The sequence below is a fragment of the Schistocerca nitens genome, chromosome 4 (genome assembly GCF_023898315.1).
Source record: "Schistocerca nitens isolate TAMUIC-IGC-003100 chromosome 4, iqSchNite1.1, whole genome shotgun sequence".
Lineage (NCBI taxonomy): Eukaryota > Metazoa > Arthropoda > Insecta > Orthoptera > Acrididae > Schistocerca > Schistocerca nitens.
The window spans coordinates 868,156,424-868,177,518 of NC_064617.1; the positions used below are offsets into that span (position 1 = coordinate 868,156,424).

The 21,095-nt window shown below is 45.0% G+C and overlaps 1 protein-coding gene across 1 annotated transcript in view; it reads right to left on the reverse strand.

The window, feature by feature from the left end:
* LOC126253339 (sensory neuron membrane protein 2-like) overlaps nt 1–19,475 on the reverse strand; it is a 379,467-nt gene extending 359,992 nt beyond the window's left edge. The window contains exon 1 of the mRNA XM_049954605.1: nt 19,274–19,475. Within this exon, the coding sequence (XP_049810562.1) occupies nt 19,274–19,411 (138 nt within the window). The 5' untranslated portion in view covers nt 19,412–19,475. The remainder of the gene's footprint in view (nt 1–19,273) is intronic.
* Between the last annotated feature and the right edge of the window lie 1,620 nt (nt 19,476–21,095).

The window sequence follows — 21,095 nt, forward strand, 5'->3', positions numbered from 1 at the left end:
TAGTTTATTCGCCCGGAGACCTTCAAGGTGCATTCTACTGACCTCTGGTCACAGGAGAGCCCGTAAAGCCTGGTGTCAAGGACACAGTACATGGTCACTGGAACAGTGGTCCCAGGTTATGTTCACAGACAAGTCCAGGTATAGTGATTCTCGCCGGGTTTTCATCTGGGGTGAACCAGGAACCAGATACCAACCCCATGGAACCTGTATGGATGACGTGGTTTGATGGTGTGGGGTGGGATTATGATTGGTGCACGTACACCCCTGCATATCTTTGACAGAGGAACTGTAACAGGTCAGGTGTATCGGGACGTCATTTTGCACCAGTATGTCCGCCTGTTCAGGGGTTCAGTGGGTCCCACCTTCCTCCTCATGGATGATAACGCACGGCCCCACCGAGCTGCCATCGTGGAGAAGTACCATGAAAAAGAAGATATTGGGCGAATGGAGTGGCCTGCCAGTTCTCCAGACCTAAACCCCATCGACCACATCTGGGATGCTCTCGGTCGACGAATCGCTGCGCGTCTTCAAACCCCTGCAACACTTCAGGAGCTCCGACAGGCACTGGTGCAAGAATGGCAGGCTATACCCCAGCAGCTGCTCGACCACCTGATCGAGAGTATGCCATCCCGTTGTGCGGCCTGTGTACGTGTGGATCGTGATCATGTCCCATATTGATGTCAGGGCACATGCGCAAGAAACAGCGGCGTTTTGTCGCACATGTGTTTCGGGACGGTTTTCTCAACTTATCGCCAATACTGTGGACTTACAGATCTGTGTCGTGTGTGTTCCCTATGTGCCTATGCTATCAGCGCCAGTTTTGTGTAGTGCCACGGTGTGTGACACCATTCTTCAATTATCCTTAATTTGTGAGCATGAGTGTAGTTGCACGAATAGATGGCGTCAATGCGACTCTTGTTTCCGCAGTATTTCGTTCGTTATCAGGTATTGTTTTTACCGGTGGGCAGAGCACGTTATTGGTATCTGTGTAAGAGAAATAGCGTGCCGTGATTTAAGTGATGAAGAAATTGCCGATCTGCTGAATTTTGGAGACAATGTCGACGCTCTATATAGTGAAGATGATTTGGACGACACAGGTGTCTGAAGGCAACTGCAGTACAGTGTGTGCAGGCTCTTTTTTTTTTTTTTTTTTTTAATGGCTCTGAGCACTATGGGACTCAACTGCTGAGGTCATAAGTCCCCTAGAACTTAGAACTACTTAAACCTAACTAACCTAAGGACAACACACACATCCATGCCCGAGGCAGGATTCGAACCTGCGACCGTAGCGGTCGCGCGGTTCCAGACTGTAGCGCCAGAACCGCTCGGCCACCAGCGGCCGGCAGTGTGTGTAGGCACTGAACTGTAAAATGGTGGCGGAAACTGTTTTTTCATTTGCTCGTACTAGGAGTATCTAATGCCTTTTGCTTACACTGTTCATTTCAGACAAAGAAAATGGCACTAACTGATTTCACTACCAGTCTTTCCAAAAGTGCAAATAACCCGAATGGACCTGTAGGGCGACTGACATAGAGACATTTCCTGCAGCATTTGCTACCTGCAAGAAAACAATATACCTCCCGCGTATGTTAGGTTTGTTCTTCAAAATCAAAGAAAGAAGGAGACACGTTATTAGCGCAAACAGCGCTTTGTTCAAATGGCTCTGAGCACTATGGGACTCAACTGCTGTGGTCACCAGTCCCCTAGAACTTAGAACTACTTAAACCTAACTAACCTAAGGACATCACACACATCCATGCCCGAGGCAGGATTCGAACCTGCGACCGTAGCAGTCGCACGGTTCCGGACTGCGCGCCTAGAACCGCGAGACCACCGCGGCCGGCCAGCGCTTTGTGGCGTTGTGTATGGAACCCTGTTTCAAAATATTTCATGCGAAAATGTAGTATAAATCCATGTAGAAAGAGCTAATGTATATAAATACGCTGTTCAGCAATAATCATTGCGTATTTTTATGATCTCATTTGCTTTACCTGTATGAATGTATTTTACGAAAACAATGTTTTGTATAATAATATATTATATCCTTGGGAGAGCCAGTCCTGACAAAACTCTACCATCTGGTGAGCAAGATGCATGAGACAGGCGAAGTACCCTCAGACTTCAAGAAGAATATAATAATTCCAATCCCAAAGAAAGCAGGTGTTGACAGATGTGAAAATTACCAAACTATCGGTTTAATAAGTCACACCTGCAAAATACTAACACGAATTCTTTACAGACGAATGGAAAAACTGGTAGAAGCCGACATCGGGAAAGATCAGTTTGGATTTCGTAGAAATATTGGAACACGTGAGGCAATACTGACTCTACGACTTATCTTAGAAGAAAGATTAAGGAAAGGTAAACCTACGTTTCTAGCATTTGTAGACTTAGAGAAAGCTTTTGACAATGTTGACTGGAATACTCTCTTCCAAATTCTAAAGGTGGCAGGGGTAAAATACAGGGAGCGAAAGGCTATTTACAATTTGTACAGAAACCAGATGGCAGTTATTAGAGTCGAGGGACATGAAAGGGAAGCAGTGGTTGGGAAGGGAGTGAGACAGGGTTGTAGCCTCTCCCCAATGCTATTCAATCTGTATATTGAGCAAGCAGTAGAGGAAACAAAAGAAAAATTCGGAGTAGGTATTAAAATCCATGGAGAAGAAATAAAAACTTTGAGGTTCGCCGATGACATTGTAATTCTGTCAGAGATAGCAAAGGACTTGGAAGATCAGTTGAACAGAATGGACATTGTCTTGAAAGGAGGATATAAGATGAACATCAACAAAATCAAAACGAGGATAATGGAATATAGTCCAATTAAGTCGGGTGATGCTGAGGGAATTAGATTAGGAAATGAGACACTTAAAGTAGTAAGTGAGTTTTGCTATTTGGGGAGCAAAATAACTGATGATGGTCGTAGTAGAGAAGATATAAAATGTAGACTGGCAATGGCAAGGAAAGCGTTTTTGAAGAAGAGAAATTTGTTAACATCGAGTGTAGATTTAAGTGTCAGAAAGCCGTTTCTGAAAGTATTTGTATGGAGTGTAGCCATGTATGGAAGTGAAACATGGACGATAAATAGTTTGGACAGGAAGAGAATAGAAGCTTTCGAAATGTGGTGCTACAGAAGAATGCTGAAGATTAGATGGGTAGACCACATAACTAATGAGGAGGTATTGAATAGAATTGGGGAGAAGAGAAGTTTGTGGCACAACTTGACGAGAAGAAGGGACCGGTTAGTAGGACATGTTCTGAGGCATCAAGGGATCACAAATTTAGCATTGGAGGGCAGCGTGGAGGGTAAAAATCGTAGAGGGAGACCAAGAGATGAATACACTAAACAGATTCAGAAGGATGTAGGTTGCAGTAGGTACTGGGAGATGAAGAAACTTACACAGGATAGGGTAGCATGGAGAGCTGCATCAAACCAGTCTCAGGACTGAAGACCACAAGAACAACAACATATCCATATTATATATGACGGTAGTATCATGTTCCCGAAAGAACAGTTACCTTGGATGACCATGCAGCTTTGCTAGAAATGAAATGATAATTAAATAGACACCCTAGCTGCAAACAGGCGTTGATCTACTTCATTGGGGACATGCTGAAAATGTGTGCTCCGACCGGGACTCGAACCCGGGATCTCCTGCTTACATGGCAGACTCTCTAACCATCTGAGCCACCGCGGGCACAGAGGATAGTGCGTCTGCAGGGACTTATCCCTTGCACGCTCCCCGTGAGATCCACATTCCCAACATGTCCACACCACTACATTCGTAGTGCGCCTAATAGATGTTTGCCCATCATACTCATTACTCGTGGCAGATTAATCTACCAAGTCCTGTACGAGTTCGGGCATAGCGTGTGCGTTCGCTCAAGAAGGTCAATGGCCGGTAAGCCATATTTTAACTATATATGACGGTAGATCACGGGGAGCGTGCAAGGGATAAGTCCCTGCAGGCGCACTATCCTCTGTGCCCGCGGTGGCTCAGATGGATAAAGCGTCTGCCATGTAAGCAGGAGATCCCGGGTTCGAGTCCCGGTCGGGACACACATTTTCAACATGTCCCCAATGAAGTAGATCCACGCCTGTTTCCAGCTAGGGTGTCTATTTAATTATCATTTCATATCCATATTATACCGGACAGGATTTTGTTCATAGTTGCATGTTAAAGAAGACATATATTATAGAGGACCACCTTCATATCTTGTTAATTTTGTATTTATATGTTCCATATTTTCCAAGGTATAAATTTTTGAACGCAGCTAAAATTGCCTAGATTCTGTGGACATGAACAAGTATTGGGCCGGTACTGAGCGTGTTAATTTCGTTGATCTGACGTGTAGCGGTGTTACCACTGCGGCAAGGCCGTTGGCATGTTGATACAACACCATCGTCAATTACGACTGCTGTGGGCACGGATCATCGAGAGTGGATCCTCGATCAATATCCACGTGTCGCCTGGTCGTACGAATCACATTTCTTATTACACCAGGTCGATGATTATGTCCGGATAGGCCATCAACCAGGCTAATGGTTGCTCGAAACATGCACCACGACACGGACAGAGGTGGCTGGAGCCAGTATTATGCTGCGGGGAACACTCACCTGGACTTCTTTGGAACAGGTGGTAGCAAACTAAGGCGCCCTGACAGCTGTGAACAACGTCAACATTATAGAGGACCACCTTCATCTCTTGATGCTCGGTAACTTCTCCGACGGAGATGCGTGGTTTGTGAAACAAGACCGGAATCATGCTTAAGGACATCTGGTGATGTAAAATGAATGTAGAATGAATTTTGAATGCACTTCATTCGAGATGTGATTTCTTCACTTAGAGAGATAAGGGCAGTTTTGAAGTTATTTGATCAGATTTTTTGTCTCACGGTAAAAGTAGACATCGCAGGGTTGTATTAGTGAGGTGAAATTGGGGGGAGTCACTTTAATACAGCACGAGAGCAATCCTTGATCTTGAAAAACTCTCGTCATATAATTGTCGATTTGTTTGCCCTCGCCACGAGTCAACTAAGAGAATAAATTTGTTTCCTGCGTGTAGAGCTTCATCACGTTGGTCAAAAAGTTCCTGTGTAAGGCTGTTGTAAGTGTCCCAGATTTCGATGAAATAATAAAGTTCCTACGTTTTGCCGCGTACTTACCCACCGTTTTCTGAATCCTAGGTCCAAAATTTTCCTTTGCCTTGCCACTTTTCGCTTTTATGAAAATACTAATAAATACACTGTACAGAGCACTACTTCCGTTTATTTTCAAGGTGTGTAAGTGGCGTAAAAATTTAAAATAAAACAAATTTCCGCGTATGGACTCGAGCCCAAGACCCTCAGATTACTGTTCTGCAGTCTTTCCGTTTCGACAAACGCCGTCTGGAAACCACGCTAACATAAATGGTTCATGCCTCTCCCGAGCCGCACCAGAAACGCAGTCTTTTTTCTAAACGATTGGTGATTTGGAGCTCACATGTCTGCCACTTACGTTTCTGGACAAGCCCTGCAAATACCGTAAATATCGACGAAATCGGTGATGACGAGTAGGCACGATTCTCTTGTTAGTGCTTTGTTAGTGTTTTGCATCACAGAGACTTACTGCATCACGGAGAGACTTACTATTGAAATTTCGGGACAGCACTTTTCAGGAGGAGTCAGACAACATATTACTTCCCTCCACATAGATCTGGCGTATTGACCACGAGGAGAGAATTCGGGAAATTAGAGCCAATACAGAGGCTTACCGACAGTCATTCCTCCCATGCACTATTCGCGAGTGCAACAGGGTTGGAGGGATCGGATAGTGGCACCGAAAGTACCCTTCGCGACACATCATTAGGTGGTATCCGGAGTATGATGTAGATTTAGATGTTTTGAGTCTTTACACGGCAGTCGTGCATGGTATTTACCTATTTGTGGCTCTGGCCCTGAGCACTATGGCACTCAACATCTGAGGTCATCAGTCCCCTAGAACTTAGAACTACTTAAACCCAACTAACCTAAGGACACCACACACATCCATGCCCGAGGCAGGATTCGAACCTGAGACCGTAGCAGTCGCGCGGTTCCGTACTGAAGCGCCTAGAACCGCTCGGCCACCGCGGCCGGCACCTATTTGTGGTAAAGGTGCAACTATTCAGGAAAGGTAAAGGGAACTTTATGGGTATTTATTTAGACACAACAAGGGTTTAACGGGTATATTCCAAGGATTCATTTGAAAAGTAAGGTAAGATGAAAGGAAATAGTAAAATGTCTATTGGAGATAACGTCCATACGTACTATGAAAATGGATGTATGTATGTATGTACTTGTGGGTGTCTATGTTCCACATCTCCTCCTACATCAATTGGAAGATTTCAACCAAACTTGGTACACATATCCCTTACTATAAGGCAACAATCACTCTAGGTGTAAGAACTACATATCTGTCATAGTTCAGAAGATAAGACGTCATAAATAGTGAGATACGTGAAAGACTGCCGCATCATTAATGATGTTTACATTTGTTACTTCTGTGTTCCTCATTCTATTCGCAGTAAATTTCGCAGTATCCACACGTGCTCGTGAATGTACCTACACAAATATGCTATTTAACGACAGACAGGTCTAGAGATATAATGTCCTAAACTTTGAGATGCGTGAAAAAATGCCACATCATGCATAGAGTTTTAATACATTTATTCTTTAGTAATAATACACTCCTACAGTCGAACCAATTTAAGGAAATCCCTGACACCTGGTAGCGCTTTTCACAGCTTTCAACTGTCAAACGCAGACGGCTGTAGGCGAAAACGACAACCTAGAGATCAAATAAGAAGCGTTACCATAGAGACGTTTACAAAATAGCATTGTAGACACGTGAAGCAGCTACGCCCACCGTGCAGGAACTATCCGCGAGCTGTACTTATATATTTGTACATTATGCGTATTTCTTTGTACGACCGTTTCATAACTTCAAAGGTGTTTTTAGTGAATACATGTGAATGTAATTTCTTCGCTATAACACTACATAACACAGGTCATTTTTCGTTTCCGTTTATAACAGAAAATAGGCAAAATGAATACCAGGGGAATCCGAGGTTGTCAGCTATTAAAGTTATCATTATGAAAAATGAAGAAGACGGAACAAAGCAACCTTTCAAAGTTAATGAAGGTGACAGTTCCATTAACTACTAGCAGGTGTTGTTATCTATAATCCGGCGCTTTCATTGTTCAATTCGGCAACAATGGAGGGTCGGTTTAACAAGTAAAAGAGAAAGTTGTTTGTAACGAGTGCGTGACGACGCACCTGGGTGCACGAATGGCAAAACGTCATTTTTTCGGATGGATCCAGGTTCTTTTTACAGTATCATGATGGTCACATCCGTGTTTGGCGACACCGCGGTGAACGCACATTGGAAGCGTGTATTCATCATCGCCATACTGGCGTATCACCCGGCGTGATGGTATGGGGTGCCATTAGTTACAAGTCCCGGTCATCTCTTGTTCGCATTGACGGCACTTTGAACAGTGGACGTTACATTTCAGATGTGTTACGACCCGTGGCTCTACGCTTCATTCGATCCCTGCGATAGCCTACATTTCAGCAGGATAATGCACGACCGCATGGTGCAGGTCCTGTCCGGGCCTTTCTGGATACAGAAAATGTTCGACTGCTGCCCTGGCCAGCACATTCTCCAGATCTCTCACCAATTGAAAATGTCTGGTCAATAGTGGCCGAACAACTGACTCGTCACAATACGCCAGTCACTACTCTTGATGAACTGTGGTATCGTGTTGAAGCTGCACGGGCAGCTGTACCTGTACACACCATCTAAGCTCTGTTTGACTCCATGCCCAGGCGTATCAAGGCTGTTATTACGGCCAGAGGTGGTTGTTCTGGGTAATGATTTATCAGGATCTATGCACCCAAATTGCGTGAAAATGTAATCACATGTCAGTTCTAGTATTATATATTTGTCCAATGAATACCCGTTTATCATCCGCATTTCTTCTTGGTGTAGCAATTTTAATGGCTAGTAGTGTACCTTGCAGATGCGCCGGGCTGGGACTCGAAGCTGGGACCTCGCTTTGCTAGTCTCGCAAGTTCCGCAGGAGAAGTTGTGTGTAGGAAACAGGAAGGAAGGAAGTAAAGTCGAATGGTATTGTTGGCTGCGAGACCCAGAAGGCCATGTGCAATCACGTAACTGGAAAAGTTTTTCTGTCCTTCGCGTGAAGTAGCACTTATCCTTCGCGAAGTGTGAGAATTGTGTGCTGCAGTGTACCTGACAAGAGTAGTTGACTGCTGTGTTGGATGATGACAAGAAAGAGAGGGTGAAACGTGAGACCGCCACACAGCCTACTTACTCCTCTCGAAGAGCGCCAAGGCGGCTGCCGAGCTTGAAGCGCCCACGCATAGAACCGATCTCCGTCAGCAATGTCTCGGGGCCTCACTTCACGAATCAATGCGGAGAGATTTGGGATTTGACTCAGGACATGCCGCGAAGTGTGGTGGTCGGGAACTTTACACAACCACCTCTCCTCCCCTTCACCGTAAAGGCAAACGGAAAGCAGCGAACAACAAGTGGCGTATCCTGGTGGTTACCCATCCACATACTGGTCATGCCCGACATTGCTCAGGGTTGAAGAGAGGTGTCGGCAACGGTGAATCTGTGAGGACTGGTCGCGAGTCGCGATTGCGTAGCTCAGGGAACACAGTTTTAACCTGCCAGTAAGTTTCAAAAGCTGCAGCATTTTTCATAAACCATGCATCTTTCTAAATACATAATAACTCGACGCGACAAATTTTGACAAATATGAATTTTATAAATATGCACATAAAATATATACCTCGATAAAAGTAACGAAGTGACTGGCCGTCTTTCATTTCATCAGAGGAGGCGATGTTGTCGGTTCATATTTGTATCCACACAAATATGAGTGAGGCAGCGACGGCTCGTAGTTCCCATCCTGGATACATTCACACGCTTCACAGAGAAACAGTGCAAACAACGAAAACGAGTAGCAACTAATTAACTTTCCATAACTGGGATTCCCAGTCATGTAAAATTTTTTGAAATACGTCGTGTTTACGCCAGTGACTGTTAAGCTTTTTATTTCCACAATTGCAATTTCGGCCTTAGGCCATTATCAAGTGCAGATGTTTTGGCTTTAAGCCGTGTCAACTTTATACAAGCTGACACATTTATATGTCGTTGTCCGCGCTACGAATGTATACTGGGTGGTCCATTGATAGTGACCGGGCCAAATATCTCACGAAATAAGCATCAAACGAAAAAACTACAAAGAAAGGAACTCGTCTAGCTTGAAGGGGGAAACCTGATGGCGATATGGTTGGCCCGCTAGATGGCGCTGACATAGGTCAAAAGGATATCAACTGCTTTTTAAAAAAATAGGTACCCCCATTTTTTATTACATATTCGTGTAGTACGTAAATAAATATGAATGTTTTAGTTGGACCACTTTTTTCGCTTTGTGATAGATGGTGCTGTAATAGTCACAAACGTATAAGTACGTGGTATCACGTAACATTCCGCCAATGCGGACGGTATTTGCTTCCTGATACATTTCCCGTGTTAAATTGGACCGTTTATCAACTGCAGGAAGGGTCGATAGCATGTTGATGTATGACCATTGCGATCAAAATGCCCAACTGGCGTGTGCTATGTATGCTGCTTGGTATCCTGGACGACACCATCCAAGTGTCCGGACCGTTCGCCGAATAGTTACGTTATTTAAGGAAACAGGAAGTGTTCAGCCACATGTGAAACGTCAACCACGACCTGCAGCAAATGATAATGCCCAAGTAGGTGTTTTAGCTGCTGTCGCGGCTAATCCGCACATCAGTAGCAGACAAATTGCGCGAGACTCGGGAATCTCAAAAACGTCGGTGTTGAGAATGCTTCATCAACACTGATTGCACCCGTACCACATTTCTATGCACCAGGAATTGCATGGCGACGACTCTGAACGTCGTGTCCAGTTCTGCCACTGGGCACAGGAGTAATTATGGGACGGTGACAGATTTTTTCCACGCGTTCTGTTTAGCGACGAAGCGTCATTCACGTAAACCGGCACAATATGCACTATTGAGCAACGGAAAATCCACGATGGCTGCGACAAGTGGAACATCAGCGACCTTGAGGGGTTAATGTATGGTGCGGCATTATGGGAGGAAGGATAATTGGCCCTCATTTTATCGATGGCAATCTAAATGGTGCAATGTATGCTGATTTCCTTTTAATGTTCTACCGATATTACTACAAGATGTTCCACTGCATGACAGAATGGCGAAGTACTTCCAACATGATAGATGTCCGGCACATAGCTCGTGTGCGGTTGAAGCGGTATTGAATAGGTGGATTTATCGTCGAAGCACCATACCATGGCCTGCACGTTCACCGGATCTGACGTCCCCGGATTTCTTTCTGTGGGGAAGGTTGAAGGATATTTGCTATTGTGATCCACCGACAACGCCTGACAACATGCGTCAGCGCATTGTCAGTGCATGTGCGAACATTACGGAAGGCGAACTACTCGCTGTTGAGAGGAATGTCGTTACAAAATGGCTCTGAGCACTATGGGACTCTACTGCTGTGGTCATAAGTCCCCTAGAACTTAGAACTACTTAAACCGAACTAACCTAAGGACATCACACACACCCATGCCCGAGGCAGGATTCGAACCTGCGACCTTAGCAGTCGCACGGTTCCGGACTGCGCGCCTAGAACCGCGAGACCACCGCGGCCGGCAATGTCGTTACAGGTATTGCCAAATGCATTGAGGTTGACGGACATCATTTTGAGCATTTATTGCATGAATGTGGTATTTACAGGTAATCACGCTGTAAAAGCATGCGTTCTCAGAAATGATAAGTTCACAAAGGTACATGTATCACATTGGAACAACCTAAATGAAATGTTCAAACGTACCTACGTTCTGTATTTTAATTTAAAAAACCTACCTGTTACCAACTGTTCGTCTAAAATTGTGAGCCATACGTTTGTGACTATTACCGCGCCATCTATCACAAAGCGAAAAAAGTGGTCCAACTAAAACATTCCTATTTGTTCCCGTACTACACGAATATGTAATAAAAATGGTGGTTCCTATTTAAAAAAACGCAGTTGATATCCGTTTGACCTATGACAGCGCCATCTAGCGGGCCAATCATAGCGCCATCTGGTTTACCCCTTCAAGCTAGATAAGTTTCGTTCTCTGTAGTTTTTTCGTTTGACACTTATTTCGTGAGATATTTGGCCCGGTCACGATCAATGGACCACCCTGTATAACAGCAAATGACAACGACATATAAATGTGTCAGCGTGTGTAAAGTTTACATGGCTTAAAGCCGAAAGATCTGCACTTGATAATGGCCTAAGGCCGAAATTGCAATCGTGGAAATAAAGGGTTTAACAGTCACTGGCGTAAACATGACGTCTTTCGAGTAGCAGCTGTTACTTTAGCGGTCTCGAGTGTCGTCTGGGGTAGCAGACAGATATGGCGATGGTAGACAGAACAGAAGGCGTGACCGAGCTCAATCTCTGACTGGTTCTTGCAGTGGTAGCTGTCCTGTAAACAACTACCTGTCCATCACTATGGTATCCTGCTCCAGGCACAGTACAAAGCGTGACGCACGCGAAAATCCTCCCTGTCAACAGATATTGAATAGTAGATAGTTGATGAATTGGAAAGAGTGGTTCTTTTTTCGCCACGGCGAACGGAACAGTTCGGTGTGTCACGTGACACACAGTGCAGCCCGTTAGGGTGATAGTCGAGCTCAGAGTGGGCAAGACGCGGCCACGTGCCGGCACTAATGGTGACTGTCATGTTGTGGATGGCTGACGTATGGGGGGTCTACAACTAGCGTGGTAGGCTTCACGCGTGAGTCCCATAGTGCTCAGAGCCATTTTGAGCTTCACGCGTAATGCCGGATCGAAGATGCGCAGCGATGGTTTCCGTCAGGGGGAAACCGCTTCTCCTATTAGGTCTACAACTTTGTTTCCGCCGTTTTGTAATAGACGGCAGTAGCGGCAAGTGGGGTTCAGGTGGTTGGTCATACTTGTAAAACAATAAGCTTATGCATCTGTAAACATAATACCATAAAAATATTAGTCCATTCGTGATTCCATCATAAGGTTATTCTCGATTAAGTATGTCGACTTACGTACCCATTTCTCGCCATTTTCTGGAAGTTTTAATTTTCTGCTTAAACATGAAGAAATCTGCGACTGTGGCTCTTAAAAAGACCAATGGTGAGGGAACTATTAGTGGAAGAACGTGCAGAGTATATTTTCAACGCCTTAAGAACGGTGATTTTGATCTCGAAGACCGGCATGGTGGGGGAAGACAGAACGTTTTCGTAGCTACTGAAACAGACGAAGACAGTCACAGGACATCATTATCGAAAGCGATTGATGCGTTCGAGCCCAGCACTGGAACACAAACGGCCACAATACGAGGTGCGGCTAGAAAAAAACCGGACTGATGCTGGAAAAAACATTTATTTACAATTATTTACAATTTCATGTTATCTCCTTCAATGTACTCTCCTCCTCGGTCTCTACACCGCTCCATACGAATTTTCCACTGTTCATAGCAATGCTGCAGATCATTTTCGGTAAGTCCATACATTACTTCCGTCGCTTTTTCTTTTACTGCTTCAACAGTCTCAAATCTAGTTCCTTTCAAAGCTGACTTGACTTTAGGGAAAAGAAAAAAGTCACAGGGGGCCAAATCAGGTGAGTAGGGTGGATGATCTAAGACGGGAATGTGGTGTTTTGCCAAAAACGTCTTCACTGACAACGCACTGTGAGCTGGGGCATTGTCTTGGTGAAGGATCCATGACTTTTTTCTCCACAAATCGTTCCGTTTTCTCCGTACTCGCTCACGTAGGGTAGCCAGGACGCTAATGTAGTAATGCTGATTCACTGTTTGTCCCTCTGGTACCCAATCAATGTGCACAATCCCTTTGATGTCAAAAAAAAAAACAATCATCATTGCCTTGAATTTCGATTTTGACATTCGTGCTTTTTTTTGTCGTGGAGAACCAGGAGTTTTCCAATGCATCGATTGGCGTTTAGTTTCGGGATCGTAAGTAAAAAACCACGATTCATCGCAATTAATAACATTTTGTAAGAAGGTGGGATCACTTTCAATGTTTTCCAGGATGTCAGAACAAATCATTCTTCGGCGTTCCTTCTGTTCAATTGTGAGACACTTTGGAACCATTTTTGAACACACTTTGTTCATGTTGAAACTTTCATGAAGAATCTGCCTAACACTTTCCTTGTCAACTCCTGTTAACTCAGACACTGCTCTGATTGTTAAACGGCGATCTTGTCGAACAAGTTTACCGATTTTTTCAATGTTTGCATCAGTTTTTGCTGACAATGGTCTGCCAGTGCGAGTGTCATCACTGGTGTCTTCGCGGCCATCTTTAAATCGTTTAAACCACTCAAACACTTGTGTTCGCGATAAACAATCATCGCCGTACACTTGTTGTAACATTACAAACGTTTCACTTGCAGATTTTCCTAGTTTGAAACAAAATTTGATGTTAACACCCTGTTCTTTCTGTGCACTCAACATTTTCCGACGCACAGACAAAACGTCAACTACTTAAAACAGACGCCACGGGCAGACTGAGTGCAGGAGGCAGATGAAACTCGAGCAGTAGGCGGAGCGAGAGTCACGTGACAGGCCACGCGACTTTCAGCCTTATTGCATTCGTTTTATTGTTTCACCAGTACTAGTCCGGTTTTTTTCTAGCCACACCTCGTACAGCGATAGACACGTGAAGGTAATTTTGCAGCAGGTCAGTGCTCGACCCTATGTCGCAAAACCCGTCAAAATGTACGTGGAAACGTTGAAATGAGAAGTCCTATCCCTCCCGCCGTATTCTCCATACGTTGCTCTCTCTGACTACCACCTGTTTCGATCAGTGGCATGCAGCCTGGCTGACCAGCACTTCCGATCATATGAATAAGTGCAAAATTGAATCGATTCATGGATCCCCACAAAAGACGTCCAGTTCTCCCGCCACGGCATTCGTATGCTATCCGAAAGATGGGAGAATGTAGTGGCCAGCGATGGGCAATACTAGGATTTATAATTTTTTTGTACGTTTTTCACAATAAAGCCCTGAACTTCGAGAAAAAACGGCGGAAGGAAAGTTGTAGACCTAGTAGTATCTGAGTCAGCAGCAGTGGACAATGACGTCTTCAAGACAGGGGTCACTGCCAACTACCACAGCTAAAGGAAATCTACCGAAAACTGATAGAAGGCAATTGGTAAGCAACCGTACTATCTGGAACCTCCTCACCACTGTCGGCTAAAGCAGTTACCATCTCTTCTGTGTACCTCTGCCTACATTGCATCACAATCAGCAATTAAACTTTCGACCTTTCCAAATTGGTTCAAATGGCTATGGTACTTAACGTCTGAGGTCATCAGTCCCCTAGACTTAGAACTACTTAAACGTAACTAACCTAAGGACATCACACACATCCATGCCCGAGGCAGGATTCGAACCTGCGACCGTAGCAGCAGCGCGGTTCCGGACTGAAGCGCCTAGAACCGTTTCGACCTTTGCCAATGAGTTGATTCATTCATTACATGTTTCGGAAAGTATCGGCCATTTTCATGTGTGCCGAGATGGAATAATCAGATTATTACCACGAATGCCTCTCCGAAACACACTGAGACAAAAAGAAAAAAACGACCACTGGCTTAGTGGTGTGCTGGTGCACCTTTAGAAAGCAAGAAAGCAGCGATTCCGCGAGGCATGGATGCCGCAATTTCCTGGTATGTTTCCAGAGGAACGTGGTACCAGACGCATACGTACAGATCGTGTGGTTTATCGGCATGGATCTGGCATCCGATAGTGCTCCACACCTGCGACATCGGGTAAAGAGATAAGTCGAATTTGGCGATCAGGACATCAACGTGAGTTCTCTATCATGCGCCTCAAACCACTTAAACATGATTCCGGCCTTGTGTCATGGATATTAAGCACGCTGCATAATGGCGTCATCGTCGGAGAAGATATCAAGCATAAAATGATGCATTACGTGTTATTGCAAAACTGTGCAACGTGAGAAAACCTATTATGAATGTAAACCAAGTTCCAGAATGAGATTTTCACTCTGCAGCGGAGTGTGCGCTGATATGAAACTTCCTGGCAGATTAAAACTGTGTGTCGGACCGAGATTCGAACTCGGGATCTTTGCCTTGGGAGTAGAGCTGTGAGGACGGGGCGTGAGTCGTCCTTGGGTAGCTCAGATGGTAGAGCACTTGCCCGCGAGAAGCAAAGGTCCCGAGTTCGACTCTCGGTCCGGCACACACTTTTAATCTGCCAGGAAGTTTCATATCAGCGCACACTCCGCTGCAGAGTGAAAATCTCATTCTGGATACATCCCCTCAGCTGTGGCTAAGCCATGTCTCCGCAATATCCTTTCTTTCAGGAGTGCTAGTTCTGCAAGGTTCGCAGGAGATCTTCTGTGAATTTTGGAAGGTTGGAGGCGAGGTATTTGCGGAATTAAGCTGTGAGGACGGGGAGTGAGTCGTGCTTGGGTAGCTCAGATGGTAGAGCACTTGCCCGCAAAAGGCAAAAGTCCCGAGTTCGAGTCTCGGTCCCGCACACAGTTTTAATCTGCCCGGATGTTTTGTAAACCAAGTCCGTATTTCTGTAGAAACTTTAAAACAATCATGTAATTGTAAACATACGCCATTTACAAGCGTCGTTCAATAAGTAATGCAATACATGTCTTTTATGGGTCAATTTCGGTTGAAAAAAATGCGAAATTCGTTGTGGGACACCGTGGAATATTCCCGCTTGAGCCCCTATGGTTCATAAAGTTCCGATACGTGGCGGCGCTTTACGTAGCCTTCAAAATGGCGTCTGTAAAGGAGGTGCTTTTCTTTTGGCGGAAAACCAGAGAATCCCAGATATTTATAGGCGCTTGCAGAATGTCTGCGGAGACCTGGCAGTGAACAAAAGCACGGTGAGTCATTGGGCGAGAGTGTGTGATCATCACAACAAGGTCGCGCAAACCTGTCCGATCTCCAAACTACAGGCCGGATCTCGCGCCTTCCGACTTCCATCTTTCTGACCGAATAAAGGATGCATTCTGTGGGGAGGAGTACGCGGACGGTTGGGACGTTGTTGATGCAGCAAGACGTTCGCACCTACGTTGACCAGTAAAGTGGTACCATGCGGACACACAAGCCCTCCCAGTATGAGGGCGTAAGATCGTCACATTGAACGGATATTCTGTTGAAAAATAGAGTTTTGTTGCCTGAAGCGTGGTGAATAATATGGTGTGTTGGAATTCTGAATGAAGCCAATTTCTTTCAGAAAAAAAGTGTTGCATCACATACTGAGCGCCCCTCGTATAACGCCTGCAAGATGCCAAGAAAATTATTTCTTCTCCCGGTTTCTTTTTATGATGAAAATCATCCCAGCAGGTGTAAATCATAAGTAGTTAAATAAAGTATCTAATTTGATACACAAATTTCTCGTGTACGCCTTACATTCCAATCCTCGAAATATATTTGCAATCCCAAATTTTCCTTTCAATGGTTCAAAAGGCTCTGACTTAACTTCTGAGGTCCTCAATCCCCTAGAACTACTTAAACCTAACTAACCTAAGGACATCACAAACATCCATGCCCGAGGCAGGATTCGAACCTGCGACAAATTTTCCTTTGCCTTTCCTTTTCATGCCTTTTAGGAAAAATGTTAAAAAAATAATATATTGAGTAACGTTTAGGTTGATTCGCTCTCTAACGTAAAAACTGGAAATTAAAGAAAAAATGTTTCCGCCTAGGGTCTCGACCCGGAGACCCTAGGATTACCGTTCTGTACTCATTCCTTCGCGCCAATTGCTGCTCGAAAACTATGGTAAAATGAATAGCTCGTGCCTGGATCAAGCATGGGCATTATGCGAAATGAAGACGACATTTACAGTTTTACTCACGTAAAGCTGAAATCAAGCACTGATTTTAGCGTAGCAACTGAACGACTTCCTGCATTGGTACTACACATGCAGCAGCTCAGTTATTCTAATTTCTCCGAAATTCCATATTTTAATGCAGTGTTTATCGTTTTTCACATTTGGCAGGTAGCATAACAAATAGTTTGAAGTATCGTATTAATTGTACTTTTTTCTTTTTGCAAGCGACAAAATTACAGTTCTTCAGTGAATTCCTATATCTACTGCACCGTGAGACATTTAATTTGCGGTTTCCGCAGAAGCAGAAAAGGAAATATCATTTTGGCATCAAGCATGTAGTTTTCTGACGACTGCTCAACAATATGTGTGAAATGTGTTATTATACTTTTATAAGAAATGACATCCCTTTCTACCCATATCTACGGATTTTACACAAAATAAGCTTTTATGTTTTATAACTTTTACTTAATTCAGTATAGTTACCGAAGCAATATCAACATGATGTGCACAACATATTAGACAAGTTGACTGCAGAGAAAACTTCTGTAGTGAAGTAGATATTAAAACTGCGTCATCTCAATATGTTCGCCATTCATTGAATTTTACATCTGATGGCCAGCGAATTTTTAAGAGACAAGATATATAATAAATCTTACCATTCAGTTCGTATTATTTAGACACTAAATGTCCTCAAATACACTGAAGCGCCAAAGAAAGTGGTATAGGCATGGGTATTCAAATACAGCGATATGTAAATAAGCAGAATACAGCGCTGCGGTCGGCAACGCCTACATAAGACAACAAGTGTCTGCCGCAGTTGGTAGATCGGTTACTGCAGCTACAATGGCAGGTTATCAAGATTTAAGTGAGTTTCAACGTGGCGTTACGGTCGGCGCACGAGCGATGGGACACAAAATCTCCGAGGTAGCGGTGAAGTGGGCATTTTCCAGTACGACCATTTCACGAGTGTACCGGGCATATCAGGTTCAAAAATGGTTCAAATGGCTCTGAGCACTATGGGACTTAACAGCTATGGTCATCAGGCCCCTAGAACTTAGAACTACTTAAACCTAACTAATCTAAGGACATCACATAACACCCAGTCATCACGAGGGGATATAGGAATCCGGTAAAACATCAAATCTCCGACATCGCTGCGGCCGGAAAAAGAACCTGTAAGAACGGGACCAACGACGACTGAAGACAATCGTTCAACGTGACAGAAGTGCAACCATTCCGCAAATTGCTGCAGATGTCAATCCTGTACCATGAACAAGTGTCAGCGTGCGAACCATTCAACGAAACGTCATCGATATGGACTATCGGAGCCAAAGGCTTACTCGTGTACCCTTGATGACTGCACAACCCAAAGCTTCACGCCTCGCCTGGGCCCGTCGACACCGACATTGGACTGCTGATGACTGGAAACATATTGCCTGGTCGGTCGAGTCTCGTTTCAAATTGCATCGATCTGAGGGACATGTACTGGTATAGAGACAATCTCATGAATCCATGGACCCTGCATGTCAGCAGGGGACTGTTCAAGCTGGTGGAGGCTCTGTAATGGTGTGGGGCGTGTGCAGTTGGAGTGATATGGGGTCCCTGATACGTCTAGATACGATTCTGTTAGTTGGCAGGTACGTAAGCATCCTGTCTGATCACCTGCATCTATTCCACTGTGCGTGCCAACGGACTTGGGCAATTCCAGCAGGACAATGCGACACCCCAAACGTCCATAATTTCTACAGAGTGGCCACAGGAACACTCTTTCTGAGTTTAAACACTTCCGTTGGCCGCCAAACTCTCCAGACATGAAAATTATTGAGCTTGTCTGGGATGCCTTGCATCGTGCTGTTCAGAAGAGACTGCCAACCAATCGTAGTCTTACGCATTTATGGACAGCCCTACGGGATTCATGGTGCCAGTTCCCTCCAGCACTACTTCAGACATTAGTCGAGTCCACGCCACGTTGTGTTGCGGGGGACCTACGCGATATTAGGCAGTTGTGCCAGTTTCTTTGACTCTTCAGTATATATATCTTTAACTCATATAGTAACTTAACAAGAGAAGAAGTTTTTCGTTTCAGTAACTAGCCTTTACACTAGGCGCCCATTTTCTTCTTCTGGCAACTTTTTTTTTATTTTTTTACCGTATCGGTGTCGCCCAATGCAAACATATATTTCGTTGCTGTGCGAGCTTCACGGATTCTAAGCAGTAACTAATATCTGTATAAGCCTTTTCGAAATACTTGGAGTCGAAGGCGATATGCAAGGCTTGTCAGACTTGCAGTTAGACGCAACGCCGCCGCCTACCTGCTTGATCTTGGCGGTGAGGATGGCGGGGAAGGCGGCCCAGCGCAGTACCAGAGCGACCGCCAGCAGCGCGACTCCAGCCGCCAGACCCCACCAGAGGCCGCGCCGCCCGCAACCGCACACTCGAGCCGACAGCATCACGCGACAGACAGACAGCACACACGGAGACAGCACGCGACACAGCAACAGCACACAAGCGACGCCGCACGCCGACTGGCGCCCGCCGAGCCGCGCCAACAGCTGATGCTCGCCTCGGCGGGCGGTGTGCGCACGCGCGAGCAGTACGCTGTTACGTCACTGGCAGAGGCGTGTGCTGCGGGCTGCGTAACCGACAGGGGAAAGGCCGGTCCATTCCCAACTTTCTGACCCGCGCCAAAGTGCACCGCTGCCAGCTTCGTGCGTCCACACGATTAAATGTGCTGTCGACTGGACACCTGGGTGCCCGAAGTAGAAGTATCAGCTTCACAGCAAATAACCTAATCCAAAATATTACGTGATACGAAGGGAATCGTAAAAAAGTTGATTGTCATCTCCAAACAATCAAGTTTCAAAGACGAAGCTTACTGATGGTATTGTCCGCCCCCTGTTGCTGAGTGGTCAGCGCGACAGACTGTCAATCCTAAGGGCCCGGGTTCGATTCCCGGCTGGGTCGGAGATTTTCTCCGGCCAGGGACTGGCTGTTGTGTTGTCCTAATCATCATCATTTCATCCCCATCGACTCGCAAGTCGCCGAAGTGGCGTCCTATCGAAAGACTTGCACCAGGCGAGCGGTCTACCCAACGGGAGGCCCTCGTCACACGCCATTATTATTATTATACTGATGGTATTAGTCCTCTACCATTTTCTTCCAATGATGGATGACTTGGAGGAGTCCTTATTTGTAGACGTCTGCATTTCGGTAATTCAGGGGAGGTTCCACCTCCAAAATCACCTCGCCTTGTCATTCTGGAAACACCTCTCACACAATAGTTTCCTCGACCAGTTCACAGTTCAGCCAAAAATGACAATTTGATCAGACAGAACGGGTAATTAGTAAGTCTGAACAATCGAAATTCCTAGGTGCTCAAACAGTTAGCATGGAAAGCCCATGTTCAGGATCTTGTTCAGAAACTGATTCTTGATACATCTAATATTAGAAGAGCATGTACAGTAACTGACGGTCCAGCACGAACATTAGTCTACTACGCCAATTTTAAATCGCATTTGACATACGGCATTGTGTTTTGCGGTAACCATTCCCATATACAAAGGGTACGTTTGGCTCAGGAAGGGGCAGTTGGAGTAATATGTAATGTAAGTCCGCGGACCTCTTCGCGACACGTTTTCAGTAGTCTGGAATTTTTAACATTGACCTCTTAATTTGCGTTATTATCCTTTGTTGTTAACAATATGATCTTATTCTCAAGAAGTAGCAGCGTTCACTCAGTTAACACTAGGCAGTAATCCATTCTGCATTTGAATCGCACCTGCTTGACTCTCGTGCGGAAAGGCATACAGTGCACTGCTGCATCCATTTTCAATAAACTACCCACAAGAATTGAAAAGTCTTGGCAGTAATCCTCGCACTTTGAAGTCTAAACTGAAGAATTTCCTCATAGCGTGAGGGGATAAAAAAGCAGGGGGAGACCAAGAGATGAATACAGTAAGCAGGTTCAAAATTATGTAGGATGCAGCAGTTATTCAGAGATGAAGAGGCTTTCACAGCATACAGATGCATGGCGACCTGCATCAACCAGTCTTCGGACTGAAGACCACATGAAGGCCAATCACAAGTATATTCGGTATTTTGTCAGTCAAGTGGCGGTCAGATTAAGTAGACACA